The sequence below is a fragment of the Morone saxatilis genome, unplaced genomic scaffold (assembly GCF_004916995.1).
Source record: "Morone saxatilis isolate NCDOM2014 unplaced genomic scaffold, NCSU_SB_2.0 Contig4, whole genome shotgun sequence".
NCBI lineage: Eukaryota > Metazoa > Chordata > Actinopteri > Moronidae > Morone > Morone saxatilis.
In genome coordinates, this window is record NW_023339984.1 from 9,905,780 (window position 1) to 9,921,210 (window position 15,431).

The 15,431-nt window shown below is 43.5% G+C and overlaps 4 protein-coding genes across 4 annotated transcripts in view; 3 read left to right on the plus strand and 1 right to left on the minus strand.

Moving 5' to 3' along the window:
* Positions 1 to 1,833, plus strand: part of LOC118338446 — a 5,358-nt gene extending 3,525 nt beyond the window's left edge. The window contains exons 4-8 of the mRNA XM_035675747.1: positions 72 to 175; positions 258 to 353; positions 447 to 652; positions 1,063 to 1,126; positions 1,516 to 1,833. Coding sequence (XP_035531640.1) covers positions 72 to 175; positions 258 to 353; positions 447 to 652; positions 1,063 to 1,126; positions 1,516 to 1,554 — 509 coding nt within the window. The 3' untranslated portion in view covers positions 1,555 to 1,833. The remainder of the gene's footprint in view (positions 1 to 71; positions 176 to 257; positions 354 to 446; positions 653 to 1,062; positions 1,127 to 1,515) is intronic.
* Positions 1,834 to 2,309: 476 nt separating this feature from the next.
* Positions 2,310 to 6,445, minus strand: phf23b (PHD finger protein 23b). The gene is made up of 5 exons (XM_035675266.1): positions 5,875 to 6,445; positions 4,654 to 4,685; positions 4,451 to 4,543; positions 3,726 to 4,341; positions 2,310 to 3,583 (listed from the first exon to the last, which is right to left on the minus strand). Exons 1-5 carry the CDS (start codon positions 5,900 to 5,902, stop codon positions 3,390 to 3,392), a joined length of 963 nt encoding a protein of 320 aa, XP_035531159.1. The 5' UTR covers positions 5,903 to 6,445; the 3' UTR covers positions 2,310 to 3,389.
* Positions 6,446 to 6,493: 48 nt separating this feature from the next.
* elp5 (elongator acetyltransferase complex subunit 5) lies at positions 6,494 to 9,648 on the plus strand. Its single transcript, XM_035675267.1, has 8 exons — positions 6,494 to 6,942; positions 7,070 to 7,130; positions 7,241 to 7,321; positions 8,158 to 8,369; positions 8,631 to 8,806; positions 8,906 to 9,001; positions 9,096 to 9,196; positions 9,322 to 9,648. The coding sequence occupies exons 1-8, from the start codon at positions 6,888 to 6,890 to the stop codon at positions 9,428 to 9,430; spliced, it is 891 nt and encodes a 296-aa protein (XP_035531160.1). The 5' UTR covers positions 6,494 to 6,887; the 3' UTR covers positions 9,431 to 9,648.
* A 633-nt stretch (positions 9,649 to 10,281) lies between these two features.
* Positions 10,282 to 15,431, plus strand: part of LOC118338208 (CTD nuclear envelope phosphatase 1A) — a 10,048-nt gene continuing 4,898 nt past the window's right edge. The window contains exons 1-2 of the mRNA XM_035675469.1: positions 10,282 to 10,993; positions 13,850 to 13,916. Of these exons, the coding sequence (XP_035531362.1) occupies positions 10,889 to 10,993; positions 13,850 to 13,916 (172 nt within the window). The 5' untranslated portion in view covers positions 10,282 to 10,888. The remainder of the gene's footprint in view (positions 10,994 to 13,849; positions 13,917 to 15,431) is intronic.

Genomic DNA, 15,431 nt, shown 5'->3' on the forward strand with positions numbered 1-15,431 from the left:
CACACACACACACACACTCGCTTAGCCTAAACAGCCCTCAATGCCAGTCCCATAATATAAACCCACCCAAGATGCATGTCTACAAATACCCTCCACGCTGGTCAACAGCTCAGAAGAGTTGCAGCCATCATCAGCTTTGAGGTCAGAACTCCACAGAGGAAAGAGACGATTTAAGGTGAGTTTAGTTTGGTTTATTTTGTAACTCAGTTGCTTGAGTGTGTGACTGCTACTGACTCTGGTTGTCTCACTCCGGCCAGATGCTTTGCTCCAGGTGTGTGCTACCTTTCCTGGCTCTTTACATGCTGCTGGAGGAGATATCTGCAGCTGTATTGCCCAGCATCAGGAACAAAAGGGTAAGATTTATACACACACCCTTAAAGACAAATCAAACACCTGCAGGCATTTAACCCTGTGCAGTCTTTTTCTAATTTGATTATCGTCCTCAGGAAGTTAACTGGCTGGACCAAGAGCTTTTCCCCCGTCTGCTTGACCGCTCAGACCAGAGAGACCTCTCTGTGGGGGACGACGGGAAGGTGGGCAGGGATGTGGACGGTCGCCCATCTCATTCTGAGACCTTCGTCGCCCCAACAGAGCAACTTTCTTTCCAACGCCAGAGCCAGTATCAGTACCAGCGTAAAGCCAATGAAAAGAGGTAAGGAAATCTTGTATCATGCGGTTTGAATGGTAGTTTTTTTTAGTCAGACATAATGAAACAAATGCAGGATATAAAGCTTTAAAAATGTGGCCTGTGTCTAATGAACAAGTTAGGGTGATTGGAAATGTAATTAAATCACAATATAGGTAATTAACATGTTTTATGTCCAGTATCATCTAAAGAAATGTGATAAATTTAGTTTATTCTTCATTCAATTGAACACACATATGATTTCTAACTTGAGGATGTGTAAATCTTTAAACTGTGTAAAGTTTAAAGTTTTTTTTTGGAGTGTGTGGGATTTAGTGTGAATGAAAAGTATAAGTTATATATTTTCAGTCAACATACATCGTAGAAATTAGGTATTTTGGACTAAGCTTGTCGGTCCCATATTGCTGTCTCTACAGGAGGAAGGTTGCTCCTCTGGACTCCATTGGTGGATTTCAAATGTCCAGTTTCCGAAACAGAAACGTGAGTTAAAAGAGAAAAAACTTCTAGAAACTATACTGAGACAAACAGTGGACAAGTTGTCAGTATTTCTTATGTCACTTGTTTCCAAAGCAAATCAGCCTGTATCACAATGACATTTAAATGCCACCTGCTCTATACACACACACACACACACAGAGACACACAGACAGAGACACAGAAGCAGTAATGGCAGTTTTAATGAGCACTATCAATCTCTGTCACTGTTTAAATGTTACGATTTCAATAGCAGGCTTGAATGTCCATGACGTTAGTTTGTCTTTGTCTTTGTAGCCTCCAATAGAGTTTAACAATGGTGTCTGGTGCAATGGTTTGAGTATTTAAGAATTCTGTCGGGTGAAATATTGATCATGTTTGTGTTTGCGTTACAGGATGAACCTGACATCCACTGGGAAGAATTCAGGGAATAAACAGCAACTACAACAACTGAGCTCAGTGCCACTCCAACACATGAACTTCTGATATATTCCATATTTATTCATTATTTAACTCACTGCCATACTAACAAGTGAGATACCTGTCGACCCACTCCCCCTAGTGGTGGAGGACAGAAACAAGACAAACACCCTTGTGTGCAAACATCTAATTAAATGTAATGAAGTAACTTGTTGTGTCACTCTTTTACGTGCAATACAAATGATTAAATATACCACCTTACCTTTATGTTCCCAAAGACTTTTATTTTTCAAGCTACAATTAAAGAAAACAATATCAGACTGCAGAAAATATAGATTTTGCTTGGGTATTTTCTCTCTTCACTTTCACATATGTACAGTTGTCAAAGAACAGGATATGTACACAGAATTGATGCTGTAGAGAGAGTGCAACTGCTACTGGAGACTTACCAAGACACTCCCACCAACAAAAGAAAATGCACATGGTAAAACCAAACAACATAAACAAATGCCACAACCTAAGCGGCATCAACATATTTTCTGTACACTACAACTTTTGTTCTCGATGTGAGACAATCTTATGTCCATTCTCTGATGCGGGCGCACCTCTAAACCCGCTTCTCAGAAAGCTAAGAAATAAACAATTACATGAAACAGAAAAACAAATATTTTACAACCATTCATAAACAAGCCTCAGAGCCACTTTGATATTGTAAAGCACTGCCAAACCATTCGTTTTACAGCAACATTACCCCCTCATATCAGTTGAGTTTTTAACATGAAAAACAAAAAAAACAAAAACAAAAACAAAAAAAAAAACACACATGAAACAAAAACATCAAAATTGAACAATTGTCAATGTAAATGTTGTTCATGGTAAATGGCTATCAATGATTAACAAGCCAGACAGGGAGAAACATTAAGCGCTCAATCATGAATGTACACAGCTACATGCCAAGTACAGTTTTTAAATCAGCCGTAGCTCATCATATTCCAAATACACATATATGCAGTAGAAACGGTATTTGGGTCCATTTTTTTTTTTAAAAAGTGCACCGTCGAAAGAATTGTCTATGTGCAACTTGAAATGTAGCAATTTAGATGCAAATTTCAGATGCAAAATAGTTAATTTTAAACAGATTGTATGAATTCAAAGATCACTTATTCTAGAGGAGTGAGATCTCTACATTTTAAAGTTCAGTGATTATCACTGACGACCGAAACAAAAACGCAAACTCAAAAATAAAATCGCCAAAATACGATCAAAAATAAAATGAGCTGCCCACCTTTATCACATACTTCTAAACAAACACCAGGAGTGACATTTTCCCATCTCTTAAGCTATAAATTGTTTGCCAATGTGTAAAACTTGCGTTGATTTAAAAGTTGAGAGGAAACCGCTATCAAACTGAAAATGGTACTCCTTGAGACGCTAAAGGAAATTTTCACTGATTTTTGTCGACATCCTCAAGAAATAAAGTCAAAATGCACCGTCAGTGAATATGAGACTAAGCGTGAAAATCGATGTCCACATCACCAGCACAGTATAAATCAATAAAGCCAATTAATAGAGGAATTAATTAGTAACAAATAAATGATTCTCCACTGTCACTGTCCCCTTCTGTCCAGTTCTTCACAGTAGCCAAAAAAAAAAAAAGTAAGAAAAAAATAAAAGTGAGGGATAAATAAGAATGGTTGTGATTGTCAAAAGAAATCCTACAAAGTGACAATACAGTTGCCATCCAGGTGATAATTTAGGCTGTTTTGGCTGTAGGCATCAAAGAAAACAAGTGTCAAGAGGACAGCAAAAACAGGGTGGGTGCTCCGCGTCCCTCCAGTCCTCTTCATCTCTAGGGGTCTTTTTTGTGTCCCGACCGCCGCACGTCCCTGCACTTGTGGCAGTAAAAGATGTCGGGAACGTTGGATTTCTTGATCTTCGCACACGACAAGTGCACCCAAATGCCGCACTGGTTGCACTCGATCATTGGCCGCCCCGCGAATGGCTTCCCACAGTAACAGGTGATCAAGTCCCACGAATCGTCGCCTGCGTTCACAAAGAGAAGAAAGTTACAGGATATTTTAGCTGATGAGAAGTCGTCAAACGGTGCGCATTAAAGTAACGAGACAGTTTGGTTTATTAGACTCAGATATGATCATCTTAACAAATTCAAGCTTATAAATCATACCTGACTCCACCATAATGTCTTCATCGGCGATCCAGGTCTCACCCTCACTGGAGCTCATCTCTGCTTCCCTCATCGACTCGTCCGCCTGCATCTTCGCCAGGCCCTGCATGCTCGGGGTGGAGCCCCCGTGCACCGCCAGCTCCTCTCTGATGGGTCGTACCTCTGAATGTGTATGCCGTGCCTCAGAGTCTGTCTCGCTTTGAGCCGTGGAACTTTTCAGCTTCTTGGGCTTTGGCTGTTTTGAGTTTTTGCTGCGTTTAATGCGTGCTCTTTTCTCGCCTTCGCTGCTGCCACTGTCTGCCGCCGTCATAGCCGAGCCCAGAGACAACTTTTTAAGTTTTTTGTCCTTCTTGCGCTCCGCCTTAGTGCTCGCCTGGCTCTCATACAAAGAGTCTTTAAGGCGCATCTTGTCCAGCAGAGTGCTATCAGAGTGCATGCGGCGAATACCTTTGCCCTTATTTGCTCGAGCTTTGCGGACAAACGTGTGGATGGTGTGGATGTCGGAGCTCCCGTCTGGCCAAGTGTTGCCCGTGGAGCTGCTGCCGCCGCCGCCTCCATCGGCTGACAACCCTGAACTGTGTGCAGAGCTGGAGGATGTTGGGGACCATGAACTTTCCTACAGAAAAAAAAAAATAAAAATATTGGTGTTTCTTCACAACTTGAGCAAGCCAGGCCTGAGCAAGCAGTCGTTTCTAATATCCACAGTGACATTTAAAGCAGCTTACCTCTTTTGGACTGGGGATGTAGCCCGCATACGCCAGGACGAAGCTGCAGAACTTGTTGAAGTCCTCTACAGTCCTCTTTTTTCTCTCTGGGGGCTACAGAAAGCAAAACATTTTGTGTAAGACACTGAAACACGCTCAAGACAACACAAAGCTACGGAGTGAATCACTGGAGAGGATTCAAAGTGACATTACAAAGTACTCACCAGAGATTCCGTTTTGCACGTCAACAGTGAATCTGGTGGAAAGGACAAAAAAACACAAAACACAATTCTGTAAGTCACAAATGAACCCGTGTTAAATGTGCACCAAGCAGCTGATGTAGAGAGAAAGATGAAGCACACGGTTGAAAGGGTGTGAAGAGACACATGTGGACCAACGCTAGCATTAGCGCGCTAACACGGATCAATAACTCAATCGGGGATATTAGTGGTGACCACGCTGGGATTACTGAAGAGCCAGGGTCTGTTCAGCTACGTTAAAACTGACCGACGGCTCACCGATAATCGTGTAACCGGAAAAATAAGCAAAAATCAGCCATCGGATGATAACAAGAGCTGACTGCCAACAAACCGCAACCGGTGTCACCTGAACTGCACATAAAGTCTGCACACAGCGGGGCAGACGAGCGCGGATCGATTCAGTATTAAAAAGCGGTGTTTGATTGTGTAAGAGAGACGCTAACAGAGACACAGGCTCGGTTTGATGGCTGCCAATCACCAAACCTTCAGTGTCGTCCGGGTGCTGCCTGCTAACATTAGCTGGCACTCAACAACAACGCGTTGTGCAACAGTGCGAGTCCCCCACTCCGCTTTATGGTTGTTAATAATAACAATAATGACAATAATGATGGGCCGACACGTATTCCTGTAAGAGCTGTGCTAACAACCAGGCTCTCGGTCAGCTAGCTGCCCTCAAATGGGAGTGGGAGGCTCGTTAGCGGCGTTAGCTCGATGCTAACCAGGCGCAGCCTTCAATCGGCCGTGTTGAAGTTTGAGCTCATGTTAAAACTGCTCTTTCGTGGCTGACAAGTGAGCAGATTTAACGCACAGCTGCCCCGGTGGAGAGTGTGTTTAGTGTCCGGTGAGCGGGCAGCTAGCGGGGGGCTAATAACGTGAAGCTGGATGTGTCGGCGCGTTTACAAACCAGCGAGCTAACTCACCGTGAGACACTATTAGCTCCTTTAATCGCAGCGAAACAGGCGATTTATTCACTTTAACGCGACTTTAGTGGTATTTTAAGCGGGTTTACACGTTGTTGAAACAGCGAGCGGTGTTATTAAAACAGCATACGCAGCCGACACGAAGCGCTGCACGGTAAGTTATCGTTTCGCTCAACGTTAGCCGTCTTAATGTGAGTAAAACCCCGCAGACAGCGAGCAGATTAACGTTTAATGTCTCCAAACACCGGTTCTGCTTCAAACCTACCTTGGTGCTCGGACATTATGTCAAGCATTGTCGCCTCACCGACAAGGCCTCGATCCAAGAAGCAAGCAGCAGGCGAGCTAGCCGGAGAGTAGCGGCCGTCGCGCTGTGCTTTCCCCCGGCGTGGCTGCACCTCACCGCCGGGCAACTGGAGCAACGAGCCGACGAGAGGACCGACGAGGAGACTCTTCCTTAAAGAATAAAACACATCCACTGCGGGTCGAAGTTGCCCCTCGATCCCGTACAGCAGCTCCGTCCGTGAACGCACCAGCAGCAACACACACACACACACACACAACCACACACACACACACAGCCTCTGAACTATCGCCACACTAAACGTTACCAGCCTTGATAAAACACTAATTCCTCCGTCGCTTATAGCTGCTTTTCTCCGTCACTGCATTTATATAACCACCGGCGCTGAAAGCTGAAACTCCCTCAGCTAAACGCGAGCGCTAGTGGATGTAGCTCCATAATGGCAACTTCTGCTGTGAAGTTTCTCTCCTTTTTTTTCGGTCGTTTCTTCGCCGTATGCACACAAAACGACTGGAGTTTTGACTTTATTCCGCACGGTCCTCTCGGTGCGCGGCAGAAACCTCTTGAGGCTGCCAGCGCAATGTTTCCCGCGGTGCATGCTGGGTAGTGTAGTTTATCGCGCAGGCGTTCGGCGTGGCACCGGGCGGGGTCGTGCATGTTCCTGGACTACATTTCCCACATGTGGCCGATATTAGAGCCGGGAGGGACTTTGGGAGGTGGTGTTTTTGACTGTGTGCTCTCCGAACATGCTACCTAGCGATTCATGCTGGGAAAAAACATCTTTGTCACTGTGAAATATACGTTTCTGCGACTTTAGGGGATCGATAATCTGAACTTTGAGAGATGTGGCTCTGCTGGTGTTAAAGTACTGAGTGTTATTTTGGTCCTCACGTCTGAATGTGTGGTGAATAAGAAGCATGCTAAACTAGCTGCAGCTAACTCACCTGGACCTAAATATAATTTATTTAAGTGGTACAATGTTAACTGAATTATTGCAAGGCACCGATGCTGGAGGATTTCTTTTAATACAAGGTAATTGCTTTAAATGTCATGTAGAATTTAAGTGTTTAAACTGGGAGCAATAACATCAGTGTTATGTATGTGTGAGCCAAAGTAATGGCTTACAGTGAAGTCGTGTAATTTATACTTGCATTGGTAGATTCTGCTTGTCTTTCTGGGCGACACCTCCTGAAGAGCTTCGTCAATGCTGCGTTGAACAGGTGTGGTTTGGTTATGTATATGCTGTCATTTATTAATGTTGTCTTAAGTTTTGTTTTTATTGGGGAAAAACCGAAATAAAAACCTGTCTTTACCTGTGTTACAAACGTAGGGAGGAAGCTGTCCATGTCCTCGGCTTTGAGGTCAGTGAGGAAGAGCTGAAGGATGGCTTGAAAGGATCCCCCATTCAGAGGTAATTTAAGATTAGTGTGATTAGTGCATTAAAATAAAGTTTACAGCCACCTGATCTGTTATTGGTTAATAGTATAAGTTGTGTATCAAGCTAAATGTGAAGTTTACTGCTTCCAACTTTTCTAGTGTGAGAATTTGTTGCTTTTTTTCCTGTTTATATTTTTGTGAGTGGAATTTTTAAATTTGTTTTTTACTGTTGATCAAACAAAACAAGTGAATACGTCACTGTGAATTGATTAAATTGTATTGCATGTTTTCACAATTTTCTGACATTTTATAGATTAAATGATAATTTGCAGCAGCCCTTCCTATTGTGCAGATTATTTAACCTACACTGATCAGCCATAACATTATGAGCACTGACAGGTGAAGTGAATAACACTCATTACTGGTTTATCTGGCTCCTGTCAGTGGGTGGGATATATCAGGCAGCAAGTGAACATTTTGGTCCTAAAGTTGATGTGGTTAGAAGCAAAAAATGGGCAGCGTGAGAATCTGAGCGACTTTAACAAGGACCACATTGTGATAGCTGTACGTCTGGGTCAGAGCTTCTCCAAAACTGCAGCTCAGTACTATCAAAACCTATCAAAAGTGGTCCAGGGAAGGAAAAGCACTGAACCAGCGACAGGGTCATGGGCGGCCAAGGCTCATTGATTCACGTCAGAAGTGAAGGAACTGCTGAAAAAGTTAATACTGGTTCTGATAGAAAGGAGTCAGTTTGTTGTGTATGTGGGCTGCTTAACAATATGACCACCAGGGTGCCTGTGTGGTCATATTGTTATGGCTGATCTACGTATAATCAAACCGACCATTAATTATTTGTGTTTGTCCCGTCAGGCTACACTTTCACAATGCTTATACGGACCCACTTGGCTGGACTGATAACCCAATTTTCACAGTTCACCAGTTCTGTTTGGAGGAACTGACACATCTGGTCAAGCAAACATCACACCCCAAACCAGCTACGTTAGTGATCGACTCCCTTTCGTGGATCTTGAGACACCACAGTGCTCCTGCTGTCTGCAAGACTCTTCAACAACTTAGAAAAGGTGATAAATGATCTTCCTAATATCTGCGTGTCAGCATGATGTCGCAGGTTTTTGGAGTGGTATTGAATGAAGGAAGGTATGACATCCAGGCTGAAAGAGTCGCTGTAAAGCCTTTATCTTTAAGAGAATATTTATTAAATTAAATATTTATTAAAGGCTGCACCACCATATTGTCAAACACATGTATTTTATAGTTATGTGGAATTTAAAAACTACGCAGTAATTTCACTATTTAAAGGTATTTTTCTGTGTTTTCATTAGGGGGAGCTGTGAGAGCTATTATCGCTCTGCTCCATGCAGACATGCATCAGAGGGGTACTGTGGGAAGTGTATGCCAATTGGCAACTTCAGTCGTCACTGTAGCACCTGGGATGAAGGGAGACGAAGCAGTGGCAAAGATAACAAAGCGCTCAAAATCGGGGAAAGTTATGCAAGATGTACGCCGTGTTAAATTTGAATTTTAAAAGTACTTTGTGTTCCTACACTGTTAAAAATGATTGGTAACTTTGTTTTTGGGGTGTTTTTTTGTCCTTTAGGAGGAGATTTTCAGCATCAAAGAGGATCTTACAGTCGCAGTGCAGAGCAGGCCCAGCCATCTTGGAGCCAAACAGACTGACCCCGAGGAACAGGAGGTGACCATAACACGAGCTTAATACATTCCCACCATCAATATAATACAGATAGGGTTCAGATATCACAGGACTGAAAGTGTTCTTGTGTCTACAGACGGACCCAACAGCCAACTTGACCTTCAACCTTCGACTGTCTGATACAGAGCGCGAGGCCAAGGAGAAACTTTCTCTTCCCTTTGTCTTCAGCAAAGAGAAGTGAGAAACTTGCCCACAATTCTCGTGTTTTTTAACCGCTTTTCTCTTCAGTGTACATTCCATGTGTTTTATTTCCTTTTTTTATTAACAACAACCTTTACTGCTGCCCCCTTTTTCTCTTACAGGAAAACAGCTCTGCTCCATTCAGGTCCAGGTTCAGGACGAATTCTGTATGAGCCTGATGCCAATGACGACTACGATCAGGAGGACCCCGACGATGATCTCGATGTGTAGGGCAACGAAGAGCCACGGTTCTCCCTGCCATTCAAGACACTGAGTCGTTTTCAGTAGTGAAGATACAAAGTTTTATCACCGTCTCATTTGAAGATATAAAATAATGAACAATGTTTCTGTAAAACAAAAATAAAAATAACCTGTATGTTTATTAAATTGATGATTCAGTTTTTTTTTTGTTTTTTTTATTTATTTAATAAAAATATGCTTTTATCTGACTGTAAGTTTATGTCACACTTTGCTTTTTCATAAAAATGAACATTGTACAATCCATTGCATGGAAGTGTTGCTTTTATCAGTCATCCAGCTGACTCCTTACACTGATTAAAGTGATATAAAAGAAAATCATCATGACTGGAAATAACCATGATACAATACATTCATATGATACAATGTTTTGCAAGTGATGTTGACAAATTTGGATTTGTTAAATGTGTTTCTACTGAAACCGTTTCCATTTATAAATAACACCTAAATAATGAGCTATTTGCATGGCAGTGTCAGAGGAGACTTTATTAGTTTGAAGTAATTAATTAAGTGTAATTATCTTTTTCTCAGCTGTAAAAGCTGCCAAATATAATTTACAGTCTCAGTAAAAAACACATCCACCCACGCCCAGTTACATTTTCACATTTTATCATTTTACAACTTTGAATCCCAGCAGCACAATAAGGTTTATCGACACAACCAAACCAGTCAAAACGAGAGTCAAACTTCACGCACAAGCACAAAGAAAGGTCCGTGTTAAACCACGACACTACAAACAAAGTGTGTGTCTGTCTGCTGAACAAACCAGCCTCATAATAAAACACTCGCGCTCGTCCACGTCTGTTTATTTTCTTCCACGTGGACGTGCTGCGCGCAACCCTCGCGGAAGTGACGGCAACGCGGCGATGGCGGCTCGCAGTTTCATTCCGGATTTCCACTGGACTACAAACCGATTTTAACCGGGCCGGTTAGACTTTGGGCAACTTTTGTACAGCCGTCTGTCTTCGGACGCCGCGCAGAGTGAAGTCGCGTTGAACCGGCGCCTGCCTTTGAGCGGCCTCACAGGTTTTTTGGGGTATTTTCGTCCTCGGTTCAAGGTGGTCACCCTGCCGAGCTAGCGGTAGCTCGGAGGCTACGAGCTAACCTGAGATAGCTCCTGAGCTAGCCTGTCAACGAGCTGCGTGCTAAAGGTCCACACAGCAGCAGCTCGGCTCCTCCTCGGACCACGTCCACGTTTGTGTTTCGCAGCTAAAATGCCCTCTGTGTAACGTTTAAGGTGCCACAAGTGTGCAGAGCGAGGTACTCACACGTTTGCTTGGCCTCTTGTTAATTTAAAGTGCTCGTTGTTTTTGGCGGCTCACTAGCAGGCAAGTTGCTTCAGTAATTGCCCCCAGCAGCTTGGGACCAAAGCGTGCTACCCTCTGAGAGTTAAAGTTGAGTTGCTGTGGGGGTCTTTGCGTGCTCGTCAACATGCTGAAGACCCGGCAATGTTTACTTGGCATCCGCACTTTTCTCGGCGTAACGTCGAGAATATGGGGCTTCATCATGTACATCCTCAGGAAGCACCTACGGACGGTGAGGAAGAGGGGGTTGAAACGTGTGGGGCAGCTCGTCCTGTTGTGTGTCTGTAACGAGTGAGCGATATCTTTGTGTTTCCATAGCTCCCATGTGCTTAAACATTGTATTTCAGATCACGTCCACATGTTGGGATGCTCAGAGAGCTGTGTTAGTCACCTGTGCTCTCTCTGTGTGTGTGCATACAGCGTGGTGGTAAATGATAAAGTGTGGACAAATCTCATCGTCTGAGGAGCCTCAGTTCTCCCACTGACGCTTAATAAGATAGGTGTCACACTAATTGCTATGTTAACCTGCGTAAAGATGACTAGGAGTGTCTAAAACTTCATTTAAAAGTTATATATTAAGTAGTGTAAAAGATGTTTGCAGCACAAAAAGTGCATAAAGTGCCACGCAGGATGTAAATGAATGAGGGATTAATGAAAAGAGGTTAAAATAGTTAATATTGTCCGACTGACAGGCTGAAACTGGAGGGTGTTCACAACATAATTCAATTTAAAACAGAGACAACCAGTACATCTTAACACGTTTAAAGCTAAAACCACACACTGTAATGTCACATCGATCCATGATTGTTGCAGATTACATTTTGGTTGATCAATAAGCCCTTTCAGTTCTTAAATAATGTATCTAGGTTGCCGTTCCTGTGTGAGGAGATGGTGTGAATGAACGGCTCATTCGGCTACAGTGCAAAGAGGAAACCTCCCACATCCACAGCGCTAAATTGGAGGAGCAGCCAGTGTGAGCCCGCAGGTCACCTTCAGTCGCTCGCAAAACGCCTCCACATTAAACACGGCATTTAACGGGACAGAAGCCACCTGCTTGTAACTTAGACACACACACACACGCAGGTGTCGTGGAGTCGTTAATAGACGTGCATGTGTGGTGTAATGTGAGTGGACTTCGACTCCGGCTCCGTATCACGCCAACAAAGCTTGGAGGACTGCCCCGTGTGTTGTAATCATCTTTGCCGTGCGAGGTTTGTCTGCCGTTTCATTGTGTGGCAGTAACACTTGCGGCTTGTCAACAGGCCCTGAGAGTTGAGTCGTCCAGTCCATGTTGTGGCTGAAGTGAGAGGGATTATGTCAGCACAGAGAGCGCACTGTTCTCTCTCTCCCTCCCTCCGTTTCTCTCATTCTCACACCGCCGTTCAGCGCTGTTGTTTACTTTATCCGATGCAGTGGAACAATGTGAGGATGTGGCCCGCGGTGTGACGTAGGTCGTCCTATAGATGGCCATCAGGTAAACTACGACAGGTGAAAATCATACTTCAGGTGAGGGACGTTAAGGCCTCACCCGCTCAACACATTTAGAACAAGGGTGTTAAAGCCCCAGTTTGTTGTAACTTTGATAATCCCTTGGCAACTCCTTCTGTTGTCTGTGAATAAGGTAGGCCTCAGGGTGATTTCCCAACGAGTCGATCAATAAAAACTATTGGATTACAAATGTTAAGACCAGGTCATAATCCTGTGCACGCTACACTGCGTCAACACATGACGAGATGATTGTTTATTTATCTTAGTGATAGCAGTGTTATTCAGTGGCTCTGCTTGTTATCTACTGCATGAGACAGTGTGTGGTCCACTTCAGTGTGATCAGTGCTGAAACAATCAGCCAATCAACACTCCTAGCAGCATGACTAGTTGATTAGTTCATCAACAGAAATTTAATCTGCAACAATTTCAAGTATCAATTAATCATTCATGTAATTTTCTAAGCAAAAGCAAAAGGCCCCCAGTTGTTTGTTTTTTAGCTTCTCAGTTGTGAAAATCTGCTGGTTTTGTTAATCTTCTGTGATAGTGAATATGCATAACTTGGGCTCCGTAAACGAATAGATGAATCAAGAACAGAATTAACAAATGAATAATGAATTAAAGTACAGTTGCCAGTATTCTGGTGGTTCCAGCTGTTGCTCTAGAAACCAACATTAATTGAAATGATAGCTGTAGTCCGTATGAGTTTGCAGGCCAGGGGTCCAGGTGGACGCTCGTGGAGGTTGAGGTCCCCCCGTGGTGCCCAGCAGCTGCTGGCACCCACAGGCTTCCCCCAGGCTAACTCTGCCAGGCAGCAGTGGGAGGGGACACAGAGGGAGGCCCTGGCCAACGCTTGGGTAGCACGCAGCCCAGGCTCAGTCAAAGTCACCCTGCAAGTCTCCCTTTCTGTGTGTGCCCCATGCTCCGCTGACACCCACCGACAGCTGGGGGGGGATAAAAATAGCCCTGTGAAGAAAAGTGCAGAGCCCCTGGGCAAGAGCGGCACTGGAAAGGATCCTGTGTGTAGTCCCTCTGACCAGAGCAGAGCGAGGAAGTTGGAGAGGAGGAGTCCGGGGTGGACACACAGAGAGTTGATTTCAGTTTGGCATCCTCTGTTCTCTTGCCCAGTCTATAATAGTAAAAGAAGAGCGCTGATGTCTAAAAGCCAAAATCTAAGTTCAAGATTTAAAGGTTTGAGACCATAGTAGAGAGCCTTACGTCTGGTCTGAATCATCCTTAGCTCAGTTAAGTTCAAACCGTGGTTTTTCAAATTAAATTATAGATTGTGGCAATAAAGATAGTGCAAAGCCGCTTTTTTAATGCCCTGAATGTTTCCCAAAACACTAATCCTAGCTTTCTGTGTAAAATCACACCAAATGTTTCTTTAGAAATGAAGACAGACGTTTAGAGTGTAATGGGAAATGAAAAGAGTGAATGTAGTTCCCCTCTCTTCATCTATAATCAAAGTTCAAACACACACTCCAAATCTATCTGTGGTGCGATTAACTCATTACGGCTCACTGTGTTGTATAAGGTTTGTTGTTTTAACACTGTCCTGATCTGTTAAGTGTTGTCTGACTTCTTCATTTGCCTTCATTTGCAGATAATCCAGTATCAGACGGTGCGATACGACACTTTGCCTCTGTCACCTATCTCCAGAAACAGACTCAGTGAGTACACGATGGTTTTCATGATACAACAGCTCAGATACATTTTCAGGGGGCCCTCGTGTTATAAGACGGTCGAGAATTGTGAGCATGGTTGGAAGAGTATAGCGAATACTTTCTTTTACCTCGACACAACAGAGTGGAGACACTAAAGCAACATATTTGTAATGTGGGAATTTAAGTAGAAGTCAAACCAGTCTGTCAAGTAAGAAGCAATAAGGAAAGGAAAGTTATCCGCAACATAACAACACTCGTGCACAGACACACTCCCAGGGCCATCCTCACCTCAGAGTAAATTAACGTCATCCGTATTTTTGGGCAGATAAACCTTGACATGACTTTGTGTGCTATTGTGTGAAGTCTGTTTCCTCAACAGTGTAGTGAGATGAAATCCTTAGTTACATTTGAAAGCAGAATGACTAACAAGGGATTTCTGCTGACAGTATTCCTAAATTTCCCTCAGACAACATCCGCACTTTAAAGGAAATGTCGGTCAGGTGCACAGCTATAAATGTACAGTGTGAAATGAGATTAAGGCCTGTCGATAAAGCAAAGACAGACACCACTAAAACCACAGCTAGTCACTAACATGTGTGCTGGACATTTAATAAGCTAGTGTAAAATGCCAAGAATGTAGTACCAGTTCTGCATAATGTCGATAATATTATAAATTAAACCACACACCGAGCTTTTACTAATAAAGAGGCAGCGTACAGACCATAGTGTTTATCAAGGCCTGTAACCCGAATGCTAAAATTAAAAGGCAGCCTAATCTGGCAACAGACAGTAAGCCACTGTGGTAGGTAAACAGCCATTGTCCCAAAAAAGCATTTGAGTAAATGAGTGAAAAAAACTCAAATAAATGCAGCTTCCTGCCCTGACTCTCACAGTTACGAGACGTGTGTTTGTGGTGTGGGAGTGGAAAGGAAATGCTAAATGTGACAGGCAGCACTTGCACTAACATGGACCGGTGTGTGCACTCTGAATCAGCTTCCCTTCTGCCCGTAGAGAGCTCATTGAAAAGCACACTCTTGACTCAGAGGAAGGGTTGCATTTCAGTTTCACTCGACTCGCCTCTCACTCGCTACAGTGACCTCAGCTGGAGGTCCGGGTCCAGTCTCAAGTGACTGAGTGATTCCTTTACATTCACTTAGCAGTAAAAGGGTGCTATTTCTGCTGCTATTGACAAGAACGTGGACAGAATAAAAGCAACTGTTTCAACAGCGGTCTCATACCTCACTGTAAGGTCAGCAGAAAGTCCTTGCAAGCCAAAAAACTGCATTAAAGAGCAGCCTTCAGATGAAAGCAGCGTATTATAGTGCATATTATAAGTATTATGGTGCCACTGTCTGGAATGTGACAGTGTGACACAGTGACTAAGCCCATAATATCCCCCTAGTCAGGCTTTCTCCTGATCATAAACCAACAACCTATTTGTACTGTGATAAAAAAGTCAAAGCAAGCTACTTAATAAAACCTGTGTGAGGCTGCTCCCTTCACGTTGTATACCAGGTTGCT